This window comes from Mirounga leonina, unplaced genomic scaffold, assembly GCF_011800145.1.
Source record: "Mirounga leonina isolate KUSES-001 unplaced genomic scaffold, KU_Mleo_1.0 Mir_168, whole genome shotgun sequence".
In the NCBI taxonomy this organism is placed as follows: Eukaryota; Metazoa; Chordata; class Mammalia; order Carnivora; family Phocidae; genus Mirounga; species Mirounga leonina.
In genome coordinates, this window is record NW_023270426.1 from 603,374 (window position 1) to 627,503 (window position 24,130).

Below are 24,130 nucleotides of genomic sequence, written 5' to 3' on the forward strand. Positions count from 1 at the left end.
CGTCACAAGTGTAGAAGGAGAGTCTACATTGATTCCATTCTACAATGTAGAATGGAATCAGTATGACAGATTTGACCTGGATGTTTAGTATCAAAGTACTTCATTATGCAGTTTCTCTCTGGGTGACAGATTGGAAGTAAGTATGGCATAGTGATTTGACCTTGTTTATGTTCTTTACGTGTTCACATGTTAAAATAGTAAAATTACTTTGCTTTTGATAGAGATTCAGATAGAATAGTCAATATAATTTTACATCTTTTCTTTTATGGACACATAAATTTGCTTTTGACAATTGCTTAACATTTCCTATGTTCATATTTGTTGGTGTAATAAACCTAGTCCATAGGTAAGGCAAGGGAGTGGAGGCAAAGTTGACTATAAAGTTTACCACTTATTTACTTGAAGGACTTAACCATTTTTACAGAAGTATAACTATCCCTAAAACTTGAGCCTTTAAAACTAAATAATGAAAAACATGATGAAATTTTTATCTGAGCACGATATATAAGATTATTCTTCGGTGTGAGTCCTTTTATGATTAATTGAAATTCCATGGAGTCATTCCAGAGAATCTGTTCAGTTGTTGATTGTTTTAGTATTAGAGTAAGTTTTACCAGTAGGTTTTAATTGTACCGGTTCTAATTATATTGAACAGAGATTATGAGTGTTCACTTTGGCAGCACATACACTGAACAGAGATTATGAAAGTTTTGACAAATATAACAAATATGTTTTCATTTAAATTATTTGAATATTCTTGCTAAATGATCTTTGTATATGGGCATTAAGTATGCTTATTTTCACAATTATGTATATCATTTAATAGGTATGAAGATACTTGAGAATTTAATTAGAAATGAATTATTTGCTTTTTGCTTTTCAAGAAGAAACTATTAATCTAATGGGTTTACATCTAAGAAATGATCACATCTTATTTGAGGAGTTAAAGTAAAATTACTGATGTGTCTGTTTTATGAAATATAAATAGAATTTAAAGTTCATATCATTGGCCAGTTTCATCTTGCCTTTAGTAGCATTAGGAAGTTAATTGCCTTTTGCATTTTCATGTTCATTGTTCATGTTCATTATGTAAAATTCAAACATTATGGAAAATAGTACATAGAAAGTGAAAGATTTCTAATTCTCTTGCTACTCTCCATGTACTTTTTCTTTCTTTTTTTTTTTTTTAAGATTTTATTTATTCGTCAGAGAGAGAGCACAAGCAGGGGCAGTGGCAGGCAGAGCAGGCAGACAGAGAAGCAGGCTCCCCACTGAGCAAAGAGCCCGATGCCGGGACTCAATCCCAGGATGCTGGGATCATGACCTGAGCGAAAGGCAGACGCTCAACTGACTGAGCCACCCAGGTGTCCCTCTCCATGCATTTTTGTCAGAAACTTGGGAGTATGTATTTCTGTTTTTTTTTTTTTTTTTTTAAGATTTTATTTATTTGGCAGAGAGAGACAGCGAGAGAGGGAACACAAGCAGGGGGAGTGGGAGAGGGGAGAAGCAGGCTTCCCGTGGAGCAGGGAGCCCAGTGCGGGGCTCGATCCCAGGACCCTGGGATTATGACATGAGCCAAAGGCAGACGCTTAATGACTGAGCCACCCAGGTGCCCTGGAGAGAGAGAATCTTAAGCAGACTCTACCCCCAGGGCAGAGCCCAACATGGGTGTTCGATCTGATAACTCTGAGATCATGACCTGGGCTGAAATCAAAATCAGGAGTTGGACGTTAACCAACTGGGCCACCTAGGGGCTCTGTATATGAATTTGTGTTTAATATTTTAGTTTCTCTTGTGAAAAAGATGTTTTAAAGTTACATTTCCTAGTTGATTGTTAGAAGTTACGTGAAAGTTGTTGATTTTATGATTATTTTATGTTAGGACATGTCACAGAACTTTTTTTTTAGTTCCAGTAGTTTTTCCATTGTGGTTGACTTGGACCTTCTGGGTATACAATCATGTCATCTCATAGGACTTTAAAACTTTCATTTCAGATTCCTCAGTTCCTTTTAGATGATTGCTTTAAAAATGGTATCCCCTGCCGTATATTTTGTACCCAGCCAAGACGGTTAGCAGCAATTGCTGTGGCCGAAAGAGTTGCTGCAGAGAGAAGGGAAAGGATTGGTCAAACAATTGGATATCAGATCCGGTTAGAAAGCAGGTAATGCTGGTTCTCCTGTAGCCTGTCTTCGATCATTCTTTGAAAAGACTAATGTTTCTCTTTCACTAAATACAGAGGATATATTGGTTGAAAAATTAGATGATCATTTTGCTTCAAGTAAGTCTTTGATAAGATGTTGAGGTCATGACTGAACTTAGTAAGGTTTTGAATACATAGCTTAAGAAAGAGTTGGGCCATATATACGAAACCCTTTTCATAGTTTTATGATCAAATACAAGTTATTTCACCTCTTTAACCTCGGTTTTCTCATCTATAAAATGGGCCAGTAAAAGCAGCTAGAGCCCAGGTTTGATGTGAAGTTTATAGTAAACAATAAATGGTAGTAACGGAATTGATTATTAGAAGTGGTACTAGTAGTACCTTCTTGATGAGTGGTACTGTTTCTTTGTTCTCAGTAGTTTGGATATAGTAATTCAGAAAGCTGCTCACTTATGATGCACTTTTTTCCCCTGAGCAAAAAGTGTTAAAGGTTTTTTTAAAAAAAATCAATTTATGGTTCCTTAACAAAATAATCAATTAATTAAAGGCTGTTAGTAATAAAAATTTTGAAAATTATCAGGTATGAAATACATATTTCACATAACTTGGGTCATTAAGCATGCATACCAGTTTACCATTATATTAGTAACCTTAAGTAACCTTTGTTAAAGTACATACAAGACTAACATTTAATGTGATCATGTTTTCATTACATATAAGAGTTTTAATTGCACGCTTTATTTTTATTTTTTTAAAAAGGGTTTCTCCAAAGACACTTCTGACATTTTGCACTAATGGGGTATTGCTTCGTACGTTGATGGCAGGAGATAGTACATTGTCGACTGTGACACATGTTATTGTGGTAAGAATATTGCTGAGTTTGCCATATATAACTCAGATTGCTTAAAGCTTTGAATATGTAATGACATTTTTAGGATAGGGTATGCGTGAGAACCAGTTTTTTTGTATAGCTATTATAATCAAGTTACTTTTTATTGCCTATAATTGTTAGATGTAAATACTTGTATTAAGTAGAGATATTCTTACTGTCAGGTTTTATGAGGGCAAATAAAGTAAGTAGGTAAGTTTTTTCAAAAGTGCTTTTTACATGGGAAAATGATACACGTGCTTAGCATTCCCCAGAATGGTGAAAGTTTTCTTTTTTCTCTGTGCTTAGTCACCTGATTCCTCCTTTAGCTAATATGTATTTCCCAGTCTTAGGGGTACACTTAGTAGTCATTTAACTTCATAGTTAAGCTGCTAAATTAAGTAGCTGCTGATGAAGTAGATGAATTACCACCTTATTAAATTCTAAGTTTTTCTCGAGTTTGTGTCAGGAAAACATTAGATTAAATTGTATAAGTTTGCAATAAGCAGTTTTTGGAAACTTATTAGTTCTGTGCATTCAAACCAAAGGGTGCACCTGTGCCCGATGCTAACGGAAGCATATTTAAATATATTTTGTATGTATTAAAAGTACATCAAATTAGACTCCAGTAATTCAGAATTTGTTGTAGTTTGCGTCTTTTATATCTTCTAAGAGGCAGTGCTTTGTTACCCACAGTGGTTGTTGATGTTTGATTATTTCTGAATTGTCCATAATACAAAATTTTCATGAGTACTGATTGGCCTTATTCACATTTAATTTGAATTAGTATAAAACCTAGCAGGTCCATAATTTTAAAGGCTTAGTCATCCATAATGTTTTGACTATTCCATGGTTTTATTTTTGTTTACTGCAGGATGAAGTACACGAAAGGGATCGATTTAGTGATTTTTTACTTACGAAGTTAAGAGATCTTTTGCAAAAGCACCCAACTTTGAAACTTATTCTTTCTAGTGCCGCCTTGGATGTAAATCTTTTTATAAGATATTTTGGAAGTTGTCCAGTGATATATAGTAAGTTAAATGATCAGATTTCTTCTAGGATTTTTATGAAAGTATACTTTTTGGCATGATTATATTTATTGTAATAGGAGTTGGGAATGGTCTGAAGTAGAGAGCATCCATTTCTCTTTTCTCTGAGGTATGCCTCAAAAACTCTCTAGATCTTCATCTATTCCTTTTCCATCCACACTCTTTGGGACTGTGTTGGGAGGGCAGTTGTCCCGTCTTAAAAGGAAATGTGCTTTATTTTGGTCCCGTATCTTTTAATTCTGTCCTCTAGTTTCCCCTTTGTTGCTAGACTTCTTGAAAGAGTAGTCTACGCTTGCATGTTTCTTTTCTTTTCTTTTCTTTTTTTTTAAAGATTTTATTTATTTATTTCAGAGAGAGAGAATGAGAGAGAGCACATGAGAGGGGGGAGGGTCAGAGGGAGAAGCAGACCCACCGCTGAGCAGGGAGCCCGATGCGGGACTCGATCCAGGGACTCCAGGATCATGACCTGAGCCGAAAGCAGTCGCTTAACCGACTGAGCCACCCAGGCGCCCGCATGTTTATTTTCTATGTACTTCTACATAGACTGCCACTTCACTTTTCTCTTGTCCTTTAATCCAAACTTGTTTTAACACCGATCTTTTAAAAAAATTATTAAATTCCTCCTTAAAAATTGAAAAAGTTGTATGTGTTTACCTCAATGATATAGTACAAATATATATAGGAGAGAGGTTCAAAATTGCCCCATCCTCTTTCCAGTTTATGTCCCACTTTCCTGAGATTACTTGAGGTTAAAGCCTCCTGTATATCCTTTCTCATGTTGTCCATGCTCATACAACATATGCAAATAGATCCATATACCTGAGATATACAGAAATTGGTTTTAGAGAAATGAGCACATGCCTTATACATTAGTTTGCAATTTGCTTTATTCATATGACAGTACATCATGAAAAATCCTCCAGTGTAGTAGCTGTAGATGTAGTTCATTATTGTTTTTGATGTAGTTCATTATTTTAAGCAGCTGTTGTAGTATTTCATAATACGCATGTACTATGATTTATTTAACCATTTATCTTTGGACACTCAGGTTGGTTCTAGACTCTCCTCTCCTCCCACCATAAACAGTGTTGTAATAAACATCCTTGTGTATATATCCTTATATACTGGTGCTCTTATTTCTAGGGAGAGATTCCTGAAACTAACATTGTTGAGTAAAAAGAGTGTATCTGTTCTTAATTTTAACAGATTTTGCCACTGTACTTTTTCAGAGAGCTGAAATGATTTATATGTATTTCTGTAGTGCATGGGGCTGTTCATTTGTGCATTCTTACCAGTATTGTTTTGATACTGATTTAATTGCAAAGCCTACTATTTAAATTTTGCACAAAGATCTTAAGTTTTTTGTATTTCTCATGGTTGCCTCCCCCCCTCCCCTTTTTGGGTGGGAAATGCTCACATCTCAATTTATTTGACAACACTGCCTCCTAAGTCTTGTATTCTGCATTAGAGCCGATACTGTCACGGTCTCCTTTGTGTGCTTATGTTGGTATTTTATGGGATTCCTCCCCTGATCCATTTTCTTTTTTTCTCTTCCTTACTCACCTTCCCTTCCCTTCTTCTATTTGTTTTTCCTCTTTTTTCCTGCTCCGTGCTGTACTCTACTAGGTACTGGAGATGCACGGGTAGTTTCCCTGGAAGCTCTTATTCACGCCCTTGGCTTCTACTTTCTTTTTTATACTCATGACTCCTGAATCCTCATTTCCAATTCAGACTAATCTCCAGAGCTTTGAGCTTGGATGTCTTATAAGCAGCTCATCTCTAATATGTCCAAGCTAAATATTTAATCTCTTCTACAAAATCTGCTTCCCATTTGTTGCCCATTTTAGTTAATCCTGCCATCAACCTAGTCACCTAAGGTGCAAACCTGTCTGTCTTTTCATAATATTCTTGGATGATAAGATACATAAAATGTAAATGTCTGCTAACTGGAAGCTCGTTTTGGCACCTCACGTTTGACGTGTCTGACACCAAACCCCAACTCCAACCGGCCAACCTGTGGCTTTCAGCTTTCCTTGTTACTTCAGAGAATGACATCGTCATCTACCCAGTTCTGTGAGCCAGACATCCAAGAAACATGGTTGACACTTCTTATCATTCCTCCACATCCAATTTAGTGCTGAGTTCTGTGAATTTTACTTTCTGACTATCTCTAGAGTCTGTATTTTTTCATTTTTATCATCACCAGTTTCATTCAAATGTTGTTCTCTTTCATGTGAATTATTGGAATGATAATCCAGTCGGTTCCATCCCTTCTGCTCTGTTTTAAATCTGTGCTGTCCATTGCAGCCAGAGTGGTCTTTTCTGACATGGAATTCCAAGGATGTTGAACACACTCTTGAGCTTAAGACTTTGGATAACCTTTATCTCCGGATGAAGACCTAGATCCTTAATAAGACTTGCCTCATCTTGAACTGCAGTCCCTTCTTTACTCCCTGTCTCCTGCCATATTCCGACTAGCTTGGCCGTTTAGTTTCTTGAAAATATCATACTCTTTCCCAACATAGGATGTTTGCATGTGTTTTGTTTTCTTCATTGTACACTTTTTTCTCTCCTATTAGTTTGGTATTTTGTTTACCCCTTCTCTTGGTCTTCGTCTTCTGTAAGAAGATGATTTTCTTAACTTATTCAGATCCCCCATTATGTCATGGTATCTTGTACTTCTCTCTAAGAGGACTTACTACAACTCTGTTTTTACATTTATATTCTGGATTATTGGATTAATGTTTGTCTCCCTTGCTAGTACGTAAGCTTCAGGAGGTGAGGACACAGCTGTGCTTCTTCTTAGAATTTGTATTCCTGGTGCCTAGCATGATGGCAAACACGTGATAAGTAGGTCATACACCCTGGAAGAAATAAGCAAATGAACAGTTCTGTAACATAAAAATCAGAATTATGTTTACAGTATCATGAGGATGACTTGCCCTGTGGAATTGCATCTGGATTTTATACTCAGGTTCATTAACTCAGTATTCTCATGTTTTTATGTATATTATCTCTAAGATGCAAATCGACTCTTTAAAGTATTCCTGTTATTTAGTACAGGGAAGACCATTTGAAGTAAAAGAAATGTTTCTGGAAGACATCTTAAGAACTACTGGATACACAAACAAAGAAATGCTAAAATACAAAAAGGAAAAACAACGAGGTAAGCTTTTTATCAAATAATAAAGTACTATTGATACTGGGTTTTTAGAGTATTATACTGTGGAGGTACAAGGACACTTGAAAGTTTTTTCCTTTGTATATAATTGTATAATATTATATTAGAATTCTGTCCCAAGTGTACTTTTTACATTGTGGTTTATGCCCATAAATTATAATCTGTAGAGAGGAATTGAAAGTGGATGCCAGGGTTGAGGAGGAGTGTGTCCGTATCCAGAGATGCAACCAGTGTTGTAAGGAGGCAGAAGAGTATGTGCTGCTGCATATGTGATAGGCCACGTATGGTAAGAGTGAGGTATGCCACAGGAGAGCTCATGGGACGGGAGTGGGGAGTGGGCGGAAGGATTGAAAAGAGTAGCATGTGAGTGATAACAAGCTCATCTTTGATACAAATGTCAAGTCTTTAAATCTTGACTTTTTTTTTTTTTTTTAGAGAGAGTGAGCCTGAGTGCAGGGGTAGGGGGTGCAGAGTGGTAGAAGGAGAGGGAGAGAGAGAATCCCAAGCAGTCTCCACGTTCATCACGGAGCCTGATGCGGGGCTCGATCTCGCGACCCTGAGATCATGACCTGAGCCCAAATCAGGAGTTGGGTGCTTAACCAACCGAGCCACCCAGGCACCCCTCAAATCTTGATTTTGTTATGAGTTGCATCTGTACTTAGAATTTAGCATTATTTGCCCATTAATACGTCTCTTATCATGACTTACACTCTCTCTCACCTTTTGAGTTAGGGTGAGATTCTTTTTTGCTGACTTTTTTTTTTTTTTAAGATTTTATTTATTTATATGAGAGAGAGAATGAGAGAGAGCACATGAGAGGGGTTAGGGTCAGAGGGAGAAGCAGACTCCCTGCCGAGCAGGGAGCCCGATGCGGGACTCGACCCTGTGACTCCAGGATCATGACCTGAGCCGAAGGCAGTCGCTTAACCAACTGAGCCACCCAGGCGCCCTCTTTTTTGCTGACTTTTAACTACATTATTCATGATAAAGATTTGGCTTCAAGCTTTGATTTCTTTGTTTAGTCTGTATGACCTTGGACCAGTATCTTAAGTTCTTTGGATTATCCACCTGAAGAAAAGCAACTAACGGTGCCTATTTCACAGTGCAGTGCCGGAGCACTAGTATGCAGATCATCAAACTATATCTTTAAACTTTTGAAGGTGAAAATGGTGTATAATTTTTATCTCAAGCAACTGGCATGGTGGTAGAAGTTCAGTAAATGGTTTTCTACACAGTGCTGAATGAATATTATTCAGTGACTTGAGCAATATTTAGTGTAGGGCTAAAATACTGTTCTTTGAATTTGGAGTTACTTAGAAGTAAACTTCTCACTAATAACACGAACTAGATGATGTTTTTAAGCAGTTTCATATGTCCTTAAGGTTCAGCATAACACATTTTACTAAATGTTTCTTGTTAATGTATTTTGAAAAAGTAACTTCAAAATTAGGCCAACTTTTAAGTATTTTCAAACTCACTTAATTTTTTTTTTTTTTTTAAAGATTTTATTTCTTTATTTGACACACAGAGAGAGCAGGAGAAGCAGACTCTCCAGTGAGCAGGGAGCCTGATGCAGGGCTTGATCCCAGGATCCTGGGATCATGACCTGAGCTGAAGGCAGACGCCTATCGACTGAGCCACCCAGGCGCCCCCAAGTTCACTTAATTTTTTTAAACAAAGGAATAAATTCCCCCAAATAAAGCATTTATCTGCTTATTCTTTCTTTTGTTACTAATTTAGAAGAGAAACAGCAAACCACCCTTACAGAATGGTATTCCGCTCAAGAGAATACTTTCAAGTCTGAGTCTCAGAGGCAGAGAACTGTTCCCAATGTGACTGAAGAGTATGATTTATTGGATGACGGTGGTGATGCTGTCTTCAGCCAGTTGGTAAGACCTTGTTGGTTTCACACTGATATTTTGAGTGAAAATCGTACAGTTTAAAGAACATCTTATGAGATTATAATTGTTACTGCATTATTACAGTGTAATTCTCTTAGTTTATCTTAGGCTACAACCTATTTTTTCAGAACAACTTTCTAATGTACTTTTTTTTGGCAAATAATGCAGCGTCTTTTATTATTTTATTCTCAGTTTAAATTATTTCAATAAATTTTTGGAAGAAAATAGTTATAGATATTATACATATACATTATCAGTCTGATATTTTATCATCTCAAAAGTTTAAGAACCTGTGAGCTAAACAATGTAAGATAAGTTCAGTTAAGAGAAAATTGAGAAAAGACTGTTGATATTAGAGCACATAATCCACCAGCCAGCTGTGTGACTTTATAAAATCACTTACACACTGTAGACCTCAGTCTCTTCTCTGCTCCTTTTCTTTTTTCTATTTTGCTACAGAATCTTTTACAAATGAAATATTTCATAGAAGCCCAGCGTGCTCATCCTCAGTGTCCACCCCTATCCCTCAGTGGGGCCTCTGCTACCTTGGGTTTCATGGAATCTGTTTGAAAACTGGAACTAGCTGGTTTCCTAGGCGTCTTCTGGTCTTTCATTCTGGTTTAGAATTCTTTAAAAGGCATTGGTGATTAGTGTGATGCAAAATATTGCTGGGCTTGTATACTTCTTAGAAAATTTTTAACTGTTTTGAGCATGAGAAGGTACATATGCAGTCACCTAAGCAGATATGTTTTAAGTTCTAATGCATCCAAATGAACTATACATGTTTCTAAAAATGCTTTTGAAGAATGTTTAGAAGTTGTTAGGTAGTATGGGGAACATCCTTTTGGTTCAGTGAACAGCATTTTGACCATTAAATTAGTGTTTCTTAAGCCTGGCTGTGCATGATCATCACCTCAGGAACTTTTAAAGCCCTATAGAATCTGGCCTCCATCAGCAGAGGTTCTAACGAACTTGCTCTGGGGTCGAACCTGGCATCAGTGTTGAAAAACACAGGGGGTGGTCCCTCTGGTGTGCAGCTGGGAGGGAGAACCACTGGGATTCAGTGTATTTCGCAGTGTTCTGCCAGAAGCACATTTAGTTAATATTTTGACTGAGTCATCCTCCTTTGTTTACAAACTCATTCGCAGAGAAGAGATAAATGTAAGAACAAGATGCTGTAGTATAAGTGGAATGTTTGTGTTGAGATGAGAAACTTTTATGTCAAAGCCGACGATGTAATATATGGTTAGTAGTCCTTGTGGCCATTGTGGTCATCTCACATTCTTTGCATATAAAGGTTAAGCTGTTGGGTAATTTATAATCTTTCCTTTTTTTTTTTTTTTTTTAAAGACAGAAAAAGATGTGAATTGCCTTGAACCATGGTTAATAAAGGAAATGGATGCTTGTCTCTCTGACATATGGCTACATAAAGATGTTGATGCCTTTGCTCAGGTCTTTCACCTTATTTTAACTGAAAATGTTAGTGGTACGTGTAATTTCTTAAAACATATTTTTATTACTCTTATGGTTATTTCTGGTGGAAGTGTAGTTTAATTCAAAGTGTATGTACTACATTTTTGTTCATTACCGGTAATTTGTTCTTTTGGAGTACTTATTTCACATGGACAAATCAGGATCTTATCAGCGCAGTAGAACAAATAAATACTGTGTTAAATCAGGGATTCTTTTTTTTTTTTTTTTTAAGTAAGTTCTTCGCCCAACGTGGGGCTTGAACTCATGACCCCGAGATCGAGTCCCATGCTCTACCGACTGAGTCAGTCAGGTGCCCCTAAATCTTGTGATTCTTAATCTAGTTGTCTCCAGAAAGGTTATACGGGGTCTGTGAATATATGACAGTTATGTGCAAAAGTGTATTTATGTATATGTATTGTGCATATAAATATACTCCCTTCCCTCCCAAGGGAATATCTTGGATTTTTAAAGAAATTTGTGTTTTCAAAAAAGGAAGGAAGAGCAAGGTTAATAACTTTGCTCTAGATTTTGTATTTAGTAAATGGACGATTTCAGCATACCTTTAGTTATATGAGCTCAAGTACTGATTCACATGGATATGCTTTATGTCATGTGATGTGTTTTCACTAATGACCTATCCTGATTTTATTAGTTGATTATAGTGGATACTGGTAACCAGAGGTCAGTTTCAGAGCCCTGAAGGCTTCTAGGCAAAAGACAGAATGAAAAACCATAGAAGGTCAGTACTGAAAAGGATTTAGATGTCAAGTAATTTATCCCCTCACTTAAACTTCTCAGCATTATTATTATTGTTATAATTATTGATTATTCCTTTCTTGAAACACTTTCTTCAGTTAACCTCTCAGATTCCATGCTTGCTTTATTTTCTTCTTTCTCGTGTCCCTCGCTGGAACTTCTTGGTTTCTTCAGCAAATTTTCCCCTTTTCCCTGACTTCTTTTTTTTTTTTTTAAAGATTTATTTACTTGAGAGAGAGAGAATGAGAGAGAGCACATGAGAGGGGGGAGGGTCAGAGGGAGAAACAGACAGGGAGCCCAATCCCTGACTTCTTAAATATGGAATGGCCCAGGCCTCAATCCTTTGGTGTTGCTTCTGTTTACACTTTACTTCTAATGTGGATCTCATCTAGTCATCGTTTTAAATATTTATTTAAAATGACTCTTAATTTTACTGTTTCAGTCCTGACCTCCCCCCTGACTTGAGTACACCTGATCACTTGATATCTCCCCTTGGGTGTCTATTAGGAGACTAAAACTAGGTACGCCCCAAACAACTTTTGGTTCCCTTCTCACTTCCTTCCTGACTTGCCTTTTCCTAAATGATCGTAATCAGTTGTAGACTTCTTTAAAAATTCATGTGCCTGGCCATCCCAGACGTTTTGAAACTGAATTTTCACCTAGTTGCTGAGGCAACAAAACATAAAGTAAGTCATTTTTTTAGAAAAGATTTTATTTATTTAATTTGAGAGAGAGCGCATGAGTGGGGGCAGGGAGGGGCGGTGGGGGAGAAGCAGACTCCCCACTGAGCAGGGAGCCCCATGTGGGACTCGATCCCAGGACCCTGGGATCATGACCTGAGCCGAAGCAGACGCTTAACCGACTGAGCCACCCAGGCGCCCCAATGTATTTTGGTTTCTCTTGCTCTATTTTTTTCAGCTTATTGGTTATTAAAAAACTATCTATTTCGAAAAGTAACTTTTTGTATTTGGAAATGTGGACATTTGTTCATCTCCAGTTTTCTGGCAGTCTTTTTTTTTTTCCTCCCACAGAATAAAGCTTAGCAATCTTAACTGAAAGTTAGGAAAATTTGAACTCTGAAGCATGTTGCTTTAAAATATTTATGAAGCATTAATATATTATTCTTGACCTTCTTCCTAGATATTTCTTTAGTGTATACTTCGATGTCATCATCCTATGGATCCAGGTTCCTCATCTTTTTTTTTCTTTTAAAGATTTTATTTTTAAGTAATTTCTATACCCAGCGTGGGGCTCGAACTCACAACCCTGAGATCAGGAGTCACATGCTCTACTGACTGAGCCACACAGGTGCCCCTGCGTCCCTCATCTTTATAAAAGTTTCACTAGATATTTTCTAGAGTGCGGTATTCTAATGTCTTAAGCTATCTGAAGTAAACAAAAATGTTAATAGCTCTTTGAACAGTTATTGACTTCGCATCTTTTTATTTCCCTTCTAAAATCTCAACCCTTAATTGGCACCAGAGTTGAAAATACTTCATGTAATCCAGGAAACCTTCTGCTTCGTAGGTTTCTTTTTTTTTTTTTTTTAAGATTTTATTTATTTGACAGAGAGAGACACAGCGAGAGAGGGAACGCAAGCAGGGGGAGTGGGAGAGGGAGAAGCAGACTCCCTGCTGAGCAGGGAGCCCGATGTGGGACTCGATCCCAGGACCCTGGGATCATGACCTGAGCTGAAGGCAGACGCTTAACGACTGAGCCACCCAGGCGCCCCCATAGGTTTCTTTTTAATGCCATCAATTTCTCCATGGAATCCAGTGGAAGCAGCTAGTAATTAGTGAGACAGGCATTCTTTGTCATGCTTACTGTCCTAGTCATCTATTGCTGCATGACGAATGATTCCCAACCTTAGCAACCTAAAACATTTATTATCTCACATTGTTTCTGAGACTCAAGAATCTGTGAGTGGTTCTGGCTTCTAGTGACTGATAAAGTAGTAGTGAAGCTGTTGTCTGGGGCTTTGGTCATCTGAAGGTTCACTGAGAGCTGGAGGATCTGCTTCCAAGACGCTCACTCATGTGGCTATTGGTAAGAGGCCTCAGGTTGTCTCCTCTTTTGGCAGAAGGCCTCAGTTCTTGCCATTTAGACTTTCATAGGGCTGGCTGTCTTACTTGTCCCAGGATGTGGCAGCTGGCTTCTTTCTGAGTGAGTGAGGCAAAAGAGAAGGAGAAAAAGCAAGCAGGAAGCCGTAGGTACCTTTTAGAGTTAGTCACTTAGTCTAGTTCATACTCAAGAAGGGAATTTAGGCTCCACCTCTTGAAGGGAGGAGTACTAAAGAATTGTTGGATATTTTAAAACACCCACACTTAGTCATACCCTGCTGCTCAAAATATACACATTTTGGTTCTTTTCTCCAAGGCTATCAAATGAATATTCAGTTGAAGCAGTAATTCTCATACAGTGAGTACAGATCATAATCTTTTAGACCTTTTTAAAAATACATGTGTCTGGCCATCCCAGACCTACTGACTCTGAATCTTGGAGTCAGTCGTGGCTATCTGTGCTTTCAGAAATAAGCCTGAGGTAATTCTCTTGTAAGTCCTCCCCACTTTAAGAACCATTGACTTATATTAATAATGGTTACCAAGTTTTAGAGTATTATTAAACAATGAGGATAATTGGGTATCTATGGAAAATTAAAATTTCCTATTTGTAATTATCTTAAATTTTACTGCAGAGTTTTTTTTTTTTTCAGTGATAATTTCTTTTTGAAATCACCAATTTTGTAATTTAAGCCAGTTGGTGCTAAGCAGTTAATAATATATTGCATTTCTTGAGAAATATATTCTAGGAAGGAAATTAAATTCACTAGAACTTTAATTATTTTTCTCATGGAGGGCTTTTATGGGAAGTAAACTTTCTGCCAGTGTTATTTCCATTAAGCATCTCAAAGTAACAGTCTGGAATGATGGGGGAATCAAAGCAAAGCAAAAGAACAAAAACAGGTGGTCTTGAACTTTGCACTTTTAAGCATTCTTTTCTAGTTACTGATGAGCCTTAACTTTTAAATTCTTTAATTATATCTTGTCATTTGGTGATCAAGACAGTATCTAGGCTTAGGAAGTTTATTTAAGGGTTCTGCAAGTTACTAGCTTTCCTCTTCTGTTTTAATTATCGTGGTGAGCTTAAGACAGCTGAACAACTATCTCTCGTTCTCCTACCTTCCAAATGATAGACCCTCTTCCATCCTGTTTATATTAAGAGCATATTTATAACAGATCTGAGTTAAGGGTTATGTAATACTGTTATCATGTGGCTGGATGAAGGAGCAAGTCCCAGGTTAATTCTCCTGACAGACAATTCTCTCATTTAAGTTAAAAAGAAATTAAAATGATTAGAACAATTTGGAAATATAACCTGTATTTATCTTTTCCTTGCTTTAGTTGATTACAGGCATAGTGAAACCAGTGCAACAGCTCTGATGGTTGCTGCAGGACGAGGTTTTTCAAGTCAAGTAGAGCAGTTAATTAGTATGGGAGCCAACGTTCATAGTAAAGCATCAAATGGCTGGTAATTTTAAACTGCATCCATTCTTTGTATATCTTTGTATAGCTACATATACTGTTTTTGATTTCTGATGTTTGTCTTTATATTAAAAGCTATTGTGTAATAATTGCTGGTCCATCTCTAATGGGTGAATGAATAATTTGACTAGTTTTATAATTTTGAGAACATTATTTCTCTGTCTAAATCTGATCTCTTTGAATTTTGGCAGGATGGCTTTAGATTGGGCTAAACACTTTGGACAGACTGAAATTGTGGATCTTCTAGAATCTTACAGGTAAAACTTTATACTGTGTTTAATTAACCCTCACTTCTTTTTTCAAAGAAGTCCATGTAAATCATGGACTATGACAAGGTAGGCTATAGTCTCTTATGCAGAGATTTTCTTTTTTCTTTTTTTTGAATTCTAAGGAACTTTTTTGTCTGATTTTGTTTTTTGTTTTTGGTAGGGTATCAATAAGATCCAGTGTGCTATAATACTCTATTTCATTTTGAAAAACAGAAGGGGGATTTTCAGTTAAACATGGTAGATACACCACAGGTAATTTATCTTTGCATTTTCCCAAAACCTCATTGAAATGGTAAGGAAGGAATATAAAGTGTGCAAGCTAACAAAGTCAGAGAGATTGAAAGAGGACATAGCAACTGATGGAAGATACAAGTAAATTTTGGGGTAATTGACTTAGCAGAGCTGAGAAAACTGAAAGCTCAGTGCCTGCAGAGGGAAGTGCCAGTGAGAAACAAACTCATTTTAGCTTCTTAGAGGGGCATTTAACTACATCTGAATGACAGTGAAAGAGAGGACCAAAACCAAAAAAAACCCCCCCAAAAACCCACCCAGACTTGATTGAAATTCTCTATGAGGAACATTTAGAATTCCCGATTCCCACCTCCCCTGCCATTAGATGAGATCTCCCTTCCCCACCTCGGCAGGTAGTGGGAAGTTTATTAAAAAATTAAGCCACGGAAGCTTTGGACTTGGGGCTCCCAGGCGCAATGGGAGAGTGGGAGTGAGGTATCAAATAGAAAAGTCTCCTGACAGACTGAAGGTTGAGATATCATTCAGCCCATTCTGCTGCTGTCCCTGTCACTGTTTCCTGTTTGAAGCTTATGTTCTTCAGCAGAAAATGTGAGAATTCTTTCCTGGGAAAATAGACCAAGCCTGTGGAAAAGAATTAGAAATATGGAAAGTTTGGTATTCCTTCAGTGAAATTACCATATTTAAGCCAGATGTGCACATGGAGGTTTTTTGTGCCTTCTCTTTGAAGATGAACAAACTAAGGATTGATCACCAGGCATCTTTGAGGGGGAAAAGCACCCACAAGCAAACAACAATAGCCACAAAAAACCCTGGAACTTGGATGGACTAAGCATCAGTGACCAGAAGAAAACTTCGAAAACTAATAGAAAATATTCATAAGACAGAAACAATGTGTTATAAAACAGGAACAGAACACAAATCTTTATTCAGATTTTATCTTCATGAGGGCTACCTAAATTTATCCTGTTGTTGTAGTCTACCTCCTTGTGCTATTCATCCTTCTTAACCTGTTCTACTTTTTCTTTTGTCTGTAAGACCTGCCACCCTCTGATACACTTTTTTTCTTTTTTAAAATTTAAATTCAGTTAATTAACATATAGTGTATTAGTTTCGGAGGTAGAGTTCAGTGATTCATCAGTCTTTTTTTCTGTTTTTTAAATTTTTTTCAGAACTTACTCATTTTTCTTTTTTAGCTTTTTAAAAAAATTTAAATTCAATTAATTAACATATAATGTTTTATTAGTTTCAGAGGTAGAGTTTGGTGATTCATCAGTCGTATATAATACCCAGTGCTTATTATATTCTGTGCCCTCCTTACTGCCCATCACCCAGTTGCTCCATCCTCCCACTTCTCCCCTTTAGTAACCCTCAGTTTGTTTCCTATGATTAAGAGTCTCTTATGGTTTGTCTGCCTCTCTGATTATGTCTTGTTTTATTTTTTCCTCTCTTCCCCTATGATCCTCTGTTTTGTTTTTTTAAATTCCACATGAGTGAGATCATATAATTGTCTTTTTCTGATTGACTTATTTTGCTTAGCATAATATCCTTCAGTTCCATCCATGTTGATGCAAATGGCAAGATTTCATTCTCTTTGATGACTGAGTAATATTCCATTGCATATATGAACTGCATCTTCTTTATCCATTCATCTGTTGAAGGACATCGCAGCTCTTTCTACAGTTTGGCTGTCATGGACATTGCTGCTCTGACCATTGGGGTGCAGGTGCCCCTTTGGATCACTCTATTTGTATCTTTGGGGTAAATAGTTAATAGTGCAATTTCTGGCCACCCTCTGATAAATTATGTACTTACTGTATTCATGACTTTAGTAAGCTCCTTGTCTCTTTTGTTCAGGGACAGAGCCCAGATATAGTAGATGTTCAGTGAATATTTGTTGAGAGACTGAATAAATAAGAGAAAACTCTTACAAATTAAAGAGATGATAGAAAAAAATTCAGAAGGGTGTCAAGATAAAGTTGAGAAAATTGGCTCACAAAGCAGGAAAAAAGGACAAGAGATGGAAAATTGTGGAAAAAAGATAAGACAATTTATTTCCTATATATCCTTTACCAGGAAGGTTTAGAGAATGTGCTCCACAAAAATGAAGAAGTAAAATAAAACAGGAAAACATAGCGACCAAGCACAGGAGGTAGTGAAAGAAATGCTCATTGTGCCGGTGAGGAGCAGTGTTACTGTGAGAGCTGCCCGCTAGCCACTAGGCTGAGTCTCCTAGGAGAGCTCCTGAGCAGGAGCGGGGGTGGGGGTGGTGGCGGAAGAGGAGGGAAGGAGGGGAGATCACCTGATGTTCCTGACCGTAGTAAAAAGGCTTTAGGGGCACCTGGGTGGCTCAGTCGTTAAGCGGCTGCCTTCAGCTCAGGTCATAATCCTAGGGTCCTGGGATCGAGCCCCTCATCAGGCTCCCTGCTCTGAGGGAAGCCTGCTTCTCCCTCTCCCACTCCCCTGCTTGTGTTCCCTCTCTTGCTGGCTCTCTGTCAAATAAATAAAAGCTTTAAAAAAAAAAGGCTTTAGGAATCTTGTTAGAGACTTTGGGAAGAATTAGTGGTAAGTACACAGAAAACTAAGCAAATAAAAATTAGACATTAATTACTTGAGGAAAACCCAAAAGAAGAACAGAAGAAAGGAGGTGTAATCATAGTTTGCTGTTGGGCTCTGGCTCAGTGGTAAGTAATGTTTGTGTAGTGATAGTAAAGGCCGAATGAAGATGTAATGAAAATTGTAAGGACCTATGTGGGTGGAAAGTGGACGGGAGCGGAGGTGGTGACCTAAGTTTTCATGAGAGATTCACAGATAATGATGAAGTTGTTAAATCAGTAAATAGCGAAAGGTGCATGTTGCTTGGAAATATGGCCGCAAATACCAAAAGAAATGGCTAAAAGAATTGAAAAAGGTCCTAGACAACGTGTCTGTGTACAAAGAGGGTTTTTTGTTGTAAATTCTACAAAATCGTTTGTTTATTAACACTACATATATGTATTACTTTGATTTATTTATTTATTTAAAGATTTTTATTTATTTGACAGAGAGAGACACAGCGAGAGAGGGAACACAAGAGGGGGGTAGTGGGAGAGGGAGAAGCAGGCTTCCTGCCGAGCAGGGAGCCCGATGTGGGGTTCGATCCCAGGACCCTGGGATCATGACCTGAGCTGAAGGCAGATGCTTAACTGACTGAGCCACCCAGGTACCCCTGTATTACTTTGATTTTAAAGAAAAGAATCAGACAGTGCTTTGAAAATCCTATGAAGCAAATCCTTCATTTAGGTAATTAAAGGTTTTAGCTAAAGTTAGGTTAGATAGTTAGATAGATTATGTAGATTTTAGATTAGCTATCTAAAGAAAAGAAAAAGATAATTTTAAAGGAAAAGATATCTAAAGAAAACATGTTTTATAATACATTGATAGCATTTGTTTTCAACCTATAAGAAAAAAGAAAAAAATGAATCTGAGGTTAAAATGTATTAAAGTATCTTTTATAGAAGAACATAAAAATGTTTTATTTGAGTTGGGTTTTTGTATTTTATTCTATAGATACAGTCTCAGATGAAGTGAATGTTTGAAGTATGAGATTAGTCTTGTCATTTTAATTTCATTAAATGATAATGAAGGTTAGAGTCACAAAGTTCTTAGCAGACCCAAATACTAATTATGGTATGGCAGGTTTTGTTGTCATTTCAATAATCTCACCCAGAACTTGCCGTCCTTTTAGTGCTAATGCTTTGAATGTTCCAGACATTCTTAGGGTGCTGGAAATAGCTCAGTAGACACTGCAGATTACCAACTAGTGGTTATCTGGATAGTATTCTAATTATCCTACCTAACTGGGCTTTCTTTTTATTCTACAGATCATGACGTTATCAATTACAAATTTCAAATATTTAAAATTAAATTTATGATGTTTGCCAGATTACTGATAATTGATATATAAGGTTAGAGCTTTATTTTTTTTTAAAGATTTTTTTGAGAGAGAGCAGAGGGAGCAAGAACATGAGTTGTGGGGGGCAGAAGGGGAAGGAGAAGCAGGCGTCCTGCTGAGCAAGGAGCCCAGTGTGGGGCTTGATCCCAGGACCATGGGATCATGACCTGAGCCTCGAAGGCAGACACTTAACCAGCTGCGCCACCCAGGCACCCCTAAAGTTAGAGCTTTAAACAAAGGCCATAATACCCTCTTCATTTATTATTTATTTTATTTTATTTTATTTTATTTTTTTAAAAGATTTTATTTATTTATTTGAGAGAGAGAATGAGATAGAGAGAGCATGAGAGGGGGGAGGGTCAGAGGGAGAAGCAGAGTCCCTGCTGAGCAGGGAGCCCGATGCGGGACTCGATCCTGGGACTCCAGGATCATGACCTGAGCCGAAGGCAGTCGCTTAACCAACTGAGCCACCCAGGCGCCCAATACCCTCTTCATTTACCTGTTAAGAAGTAAGAAAGCAAAAAAATTGGAATGTTTTAAAATTAATCTTAAAATTTAAAATAATGCAGTTATAATTTTAATATTTTCCCTACTAAAAGCAGGCTTAGTTACTTTTCTGCTAAGCTCTTTAGGAGAAATTGGGCTGAATTGAACTTCCTAGAAATCTTATTGATGGTTACTAGGGATGGCAGAAGGTTATATTTTTACATATGGGATGAAGAAGCAAGCTATTATTTCAGTAATTTATGCTGATTTTGGGCTTTTAGAAAATAGCAAATCAATCTGCTTTTAACCAACTGAGCCATCCAGGCGTCCCAAATCAATCTGCTTTTAGTATGGAGTAACCAAATAGCAGTCATGTTAAGTTGGTACCTGCAGAATTGTTTTGTTTTGTTTTAAATGTGGACTTTGCTTCAGAGTTTTGTTTATAAGAGTGAATAATTAGAAACAATCTATTAAGAAACTACAAATGAGGGCACCTGGAGTCCCAGGATCGAGTCCTGCATCAGGCTCCCTGCTCAGCAGGGAGTCTGCTTCTCCCTCTGACCCTCCCCCCTCTCATGCTCTCTCTATCTCATTCTCTCTCTCAAATAAATAAAATCTTTAAAAAAAAAATACAAATGAGGCATGTAATGTAATGAGCACTGGATATTATAGAAGACTGATGAATCATAGACCTGTACCCCTGAAACCAGTAATATGCTATATGTTAATTAATTGAATTTAAATGAAAAGAAAAAAAAATAGAAATGATCAAAGGTTTGTGTGTTTTAAGTTTTATTGAGGTAAGGTTCACAACCATGTAATTCACCCATTTAAGTGTACAATTCAGTGGCTTTTAGTATGTCTGCCATGTTATGCAGTTTTTTAAAAAGATTTTATTTATTTATTTATATATTTATTTATTTAGAGGGCAAGCAGGGGGAGGGACAGAAGGAGAGGGAGAGAGAGAATCTTGAGCAGACTCTGCACTGAGTGCAGAGCCTGACACAGGGATTGATCTCAACGACCTTGAGATCGTGACCTGAGCCAAAACCAAGAGTGGGAGGCTTAACCGACTGAGCCACCCAGGTGCCCCATGTTATGCAGTTATTATGACAATCAATTTTGAGAACATTTTCATTACCACCCCCCAGAAAATCCTGTAATCATTAGCAAGCACTCCTCATCTTCCCCAACTCTTCCAGCCCTAGGCAACTAGTCTACTTTCTGTTTCTATAGATTTGTCTATTCCATACACTTAATCTAAGTGCAATGATACAGTACATGGTCTTTTTGTGATTGGCTTCTGTCACTTCGTATAATGTTTTCAAGGTTCATCCATTCATGTTGTAACATCCTTTTTCTGACTGAGTAATACTCTATTCTATGGGTAGATCACAGTTTGTTTAATATTCTTCAATTGATGAACATTTGGGTGGTTTCTACTTTCTGGCAGTTATGAATAATACTGGTATGAACATTTGTGTACACCAGTTTATGTGGACATATATTTTCATTTCTCTTGTTTATATACCCAAGAGTGGAGTTGCTGGGGCATCAGGTAATATTGTGTTTAACATTTTGAGGAACTGCTGCCACATTGTTTTTCAAAGTGGCTTTACCATTTTATGTTCTCACTAACAACGTATTGACGATGGTTACAATTTCTCCACACCCTCTTTAACACTTACTATCCTCTCTCTTTTGATTATAGTCATCCTAATGGGTATGAAGTTGTATCTCATTGTGGTTTTGATTTTCATTTCTCTGATGAGTAATGATGTTGAACATGTTTTCAGTGTGTTTATTGGCCATTTGTATATTTTCTTTAGAGAAATATCTTCAGATTGTGTTTTCAAGAAGTACTTATTGACAGATTTTACTTTGGATAATGTAATGTAAGCCAAAACATGAATTGTAGCTAGAACATTAAGTATCACTTACCTCCTTAGGGTATATTCAAAATTTGAAGAAGGACATCCTGGGAATCATTGGCCTTAAAGGAGTACTCTTTTAGATGAAAATTGAGTTGGTCATTTTTTTTTTCTTTTTTTTAAGTGCTTCACTGGAATTTGGAAATCTAGATGAAAGTTCTCTGGTTCACACAAATGGAAGTGACCTCAGTGCAGAAGACAGAGAGCTCCTGAAAGCTTATCATCACAGTTTTGATGATGAAAAAGTAGACTTGGATTTGATCATGCACCTTCTATACAATATCTGCCATGGTTGTGATGCTGGTAAATAAGTACTGTCTAAAATAACTGGAACACCAGTGTATACTTTGATTTCAACATTAATATTTTGCACGTACAGATTTCTACAGAATTCCAGTGGCAATATTGCATAAATAATCTCTTAAGTGTCATAAGTGTTACAGTTTATCAGTATTTGAAAACTCGTGATATAGCTCATTATAGCTGGGCCTGTTGATTGGTTCTAGTTTGTAAAACCAGAGATTTAATATTTAAAAAAAAAATCCTTCTTCTCCAAGGTGCAATATTAATTTTCCTACCTGGATATGATGAAATTGTTGGACTGAGGGATCGCATCCTGTTTGATGACAAGCGGTTTGCTGACAACACACATAGGTAAAAGCTAAAGCTTTATATTTGTTGCTTTAAGTAACAGATAGGTACCATAGTGTATTTTTCCTTTCTACTGTCAACAGATACCAAGTCTTTATGCTTCATTCAAATATGCAAACATCTGATCAAAAGAAAGTATTAAAAAACCCACCTGCCGGTGTTCGAAAAATAGTAAGCTTCATAAAATTTTCTTTTGTCCATTTCATTAGTCATTGGTCCTGTGTTCCTATTAACCGTAAGGTAACATCCCCTTGCAGATCCTTTCCACCAATATTGCTGAAACCAGCATCACAGTCAACGATGTTGTCTTTGTTATTGATTCTGGTAAGGTGAAAGAGGTATGTATGGATAAGTTGTATTTTGTTTAAATGAAGAAGGTTAAGTTACTTTCCAATAAATGCTTTTATAATTCACTTTAATGGGAAGATTTCTGGTTCTGCATGAATTTAACATAGTAATCGTTGATTTCTCTAAAGTAAATATTTTACCTTAAGCAGTTCAGAATGTAGGATCTAGTAATTGTAACAGATTATACAAAAAAACTAGCTCCTGCTGATTAAATACTAGGAAGAAAGTAAAGGGTTGGCTAGTTACACTGAAAATTTGTCACAGTGTGAGAATTGGATTACATATTTTGTATGCTTTCCTTCTTTCCTTCTGCATGTGGGCATGCACCATGTCCCTCTTGTTCAGTGTTAATCTATAGGGCTCCACATGTATAGTAGGTATTCAAAAGATACTTCGTTCAAGAGAACCATCCTGAGCCAGTGTGAGCTGGAGTCAGAACCGGAGTTCAGCAAATGCCAGTTAGCAGCCGCATGGGCCCAGTGCCTGCTTTTATAAAAATAAATTTCACCGGAACACTGTCCTGTTCACTCTTTTACCTATTGTCTGTGGTTGCTTTCACACTGCAACTGGCATAGTTGCAACAGGGACGTTCCACAAAGGCTAAAATATTTACGCCAAGCCTGATAAAAAGAAAAGACAGCATTTATTTTCTTTTAGCATTGGAATGCTCAGCAGTTCTCAATACCCTTCACTTTGGCGGATCCTTTCACTGAAAGAATGGAAGGTGATAGAGGTGGTTGCTTTTCAAGGAAAGATACTATCTCTGTTGTGGAAAGCAAATGATGTCTGTTCTGGTGGATAGAAATGATCGTGCTTTAATGTGGGAAACATTTGTTAATTGCTTCATAATGTTTTCAGTGCAATTTTTAGGAATATCTTGTAGAAAATAAAATTTTATAAAATGTAGACATTTCAGTATAGTTGTATACTATAAAGAAGGGATACATTTTATTTTTTGTAAGAGGATAATGATGAATATATACCTTTTATAAGAGGATAATGATAGGATTATCACTAAAAGTCTGGGTGAGTCAGTGAAAATTCAGATTTTATTGCCCTGAAATTATGTAAAGCTGATGAAGTGGATTTTGAATATTTTAGAAATTAATTTCTGTGGGTGCCATTTATCAGGTAAACCCCAGTTTAGAACATGATGGTAGTGTCAGAAGTTATTTTACATACAAAAAAATGTGACATCTTATTAAAAACTACGTATCATCTTTTCTAAAAATCCCATAATTAAACTATTATGAGAACACATTTGTATTTGCTCTATATAACTGTTTTATGAAAGGGAAAGTGTAAGTCACTGAATGATTAAGTATATATTC

The 24,130-nt window shown here is 36.9% G+C and overlaps 1 protein-coding gene across 2 annotated transcripts in view; it reads left to right on the forward strand.

Moving 5' to 3' along the window:
* Window positions 1-24,130, forward strand: part of YTHDC2 (YTH domain containing 2) — a 123,407-nt gene that overhangs the window by 13,804 nt on the left and 85,473 nt on the right. For both annotated transcript variants that reach the window (XM_035013931.1, XM_035013932.1), the window contains exons 5-16: window positions 1,995-2,161; window positions 2,921-3,023; window positions 3,904-4,060; window positions 7,137-7,244; window positions 9,000-9,148; window positions 10,511-10,646; window positions 14,791-14,917; window positions 15,123-15,188; window positions 21,925-22,103; window positions 22,358-22,454; window positions 22,535-22,622; window positions 22,709-22,789. In XM_035013931.1, the coding sequence (XP_034869822.1) occupies window positions 1,995-2,161; window positions 2,921-3,023; window positions 3,904-4,060; window positions 7,137-7,244; window positions 9,000-9,148; window positions 10,511-10,646; window positions 14,791-14,917; window positions 15,123-15,188; window positions 21,925-22,103; window positions 22,358-22,454; window positions 22,535-22,622; window positions 22,709-22,789 (1,458 nt within the window). The remainder of the gene's footprint in view (window positions 1-1,994; window positions 2,162-2,920; window positions 3,024-3,903; window positions 4,061-7,136; window positions 7,245-8,999; window positions 9,149-10,510; window positions 10,647-14,790; window positions 14,918-15,122; window positions 15,189-21,924; window positions 22,104-22,357; window positions 22,455-22,534; window positions 22,623-22,708; window positions 22,790-24,130) is intronic.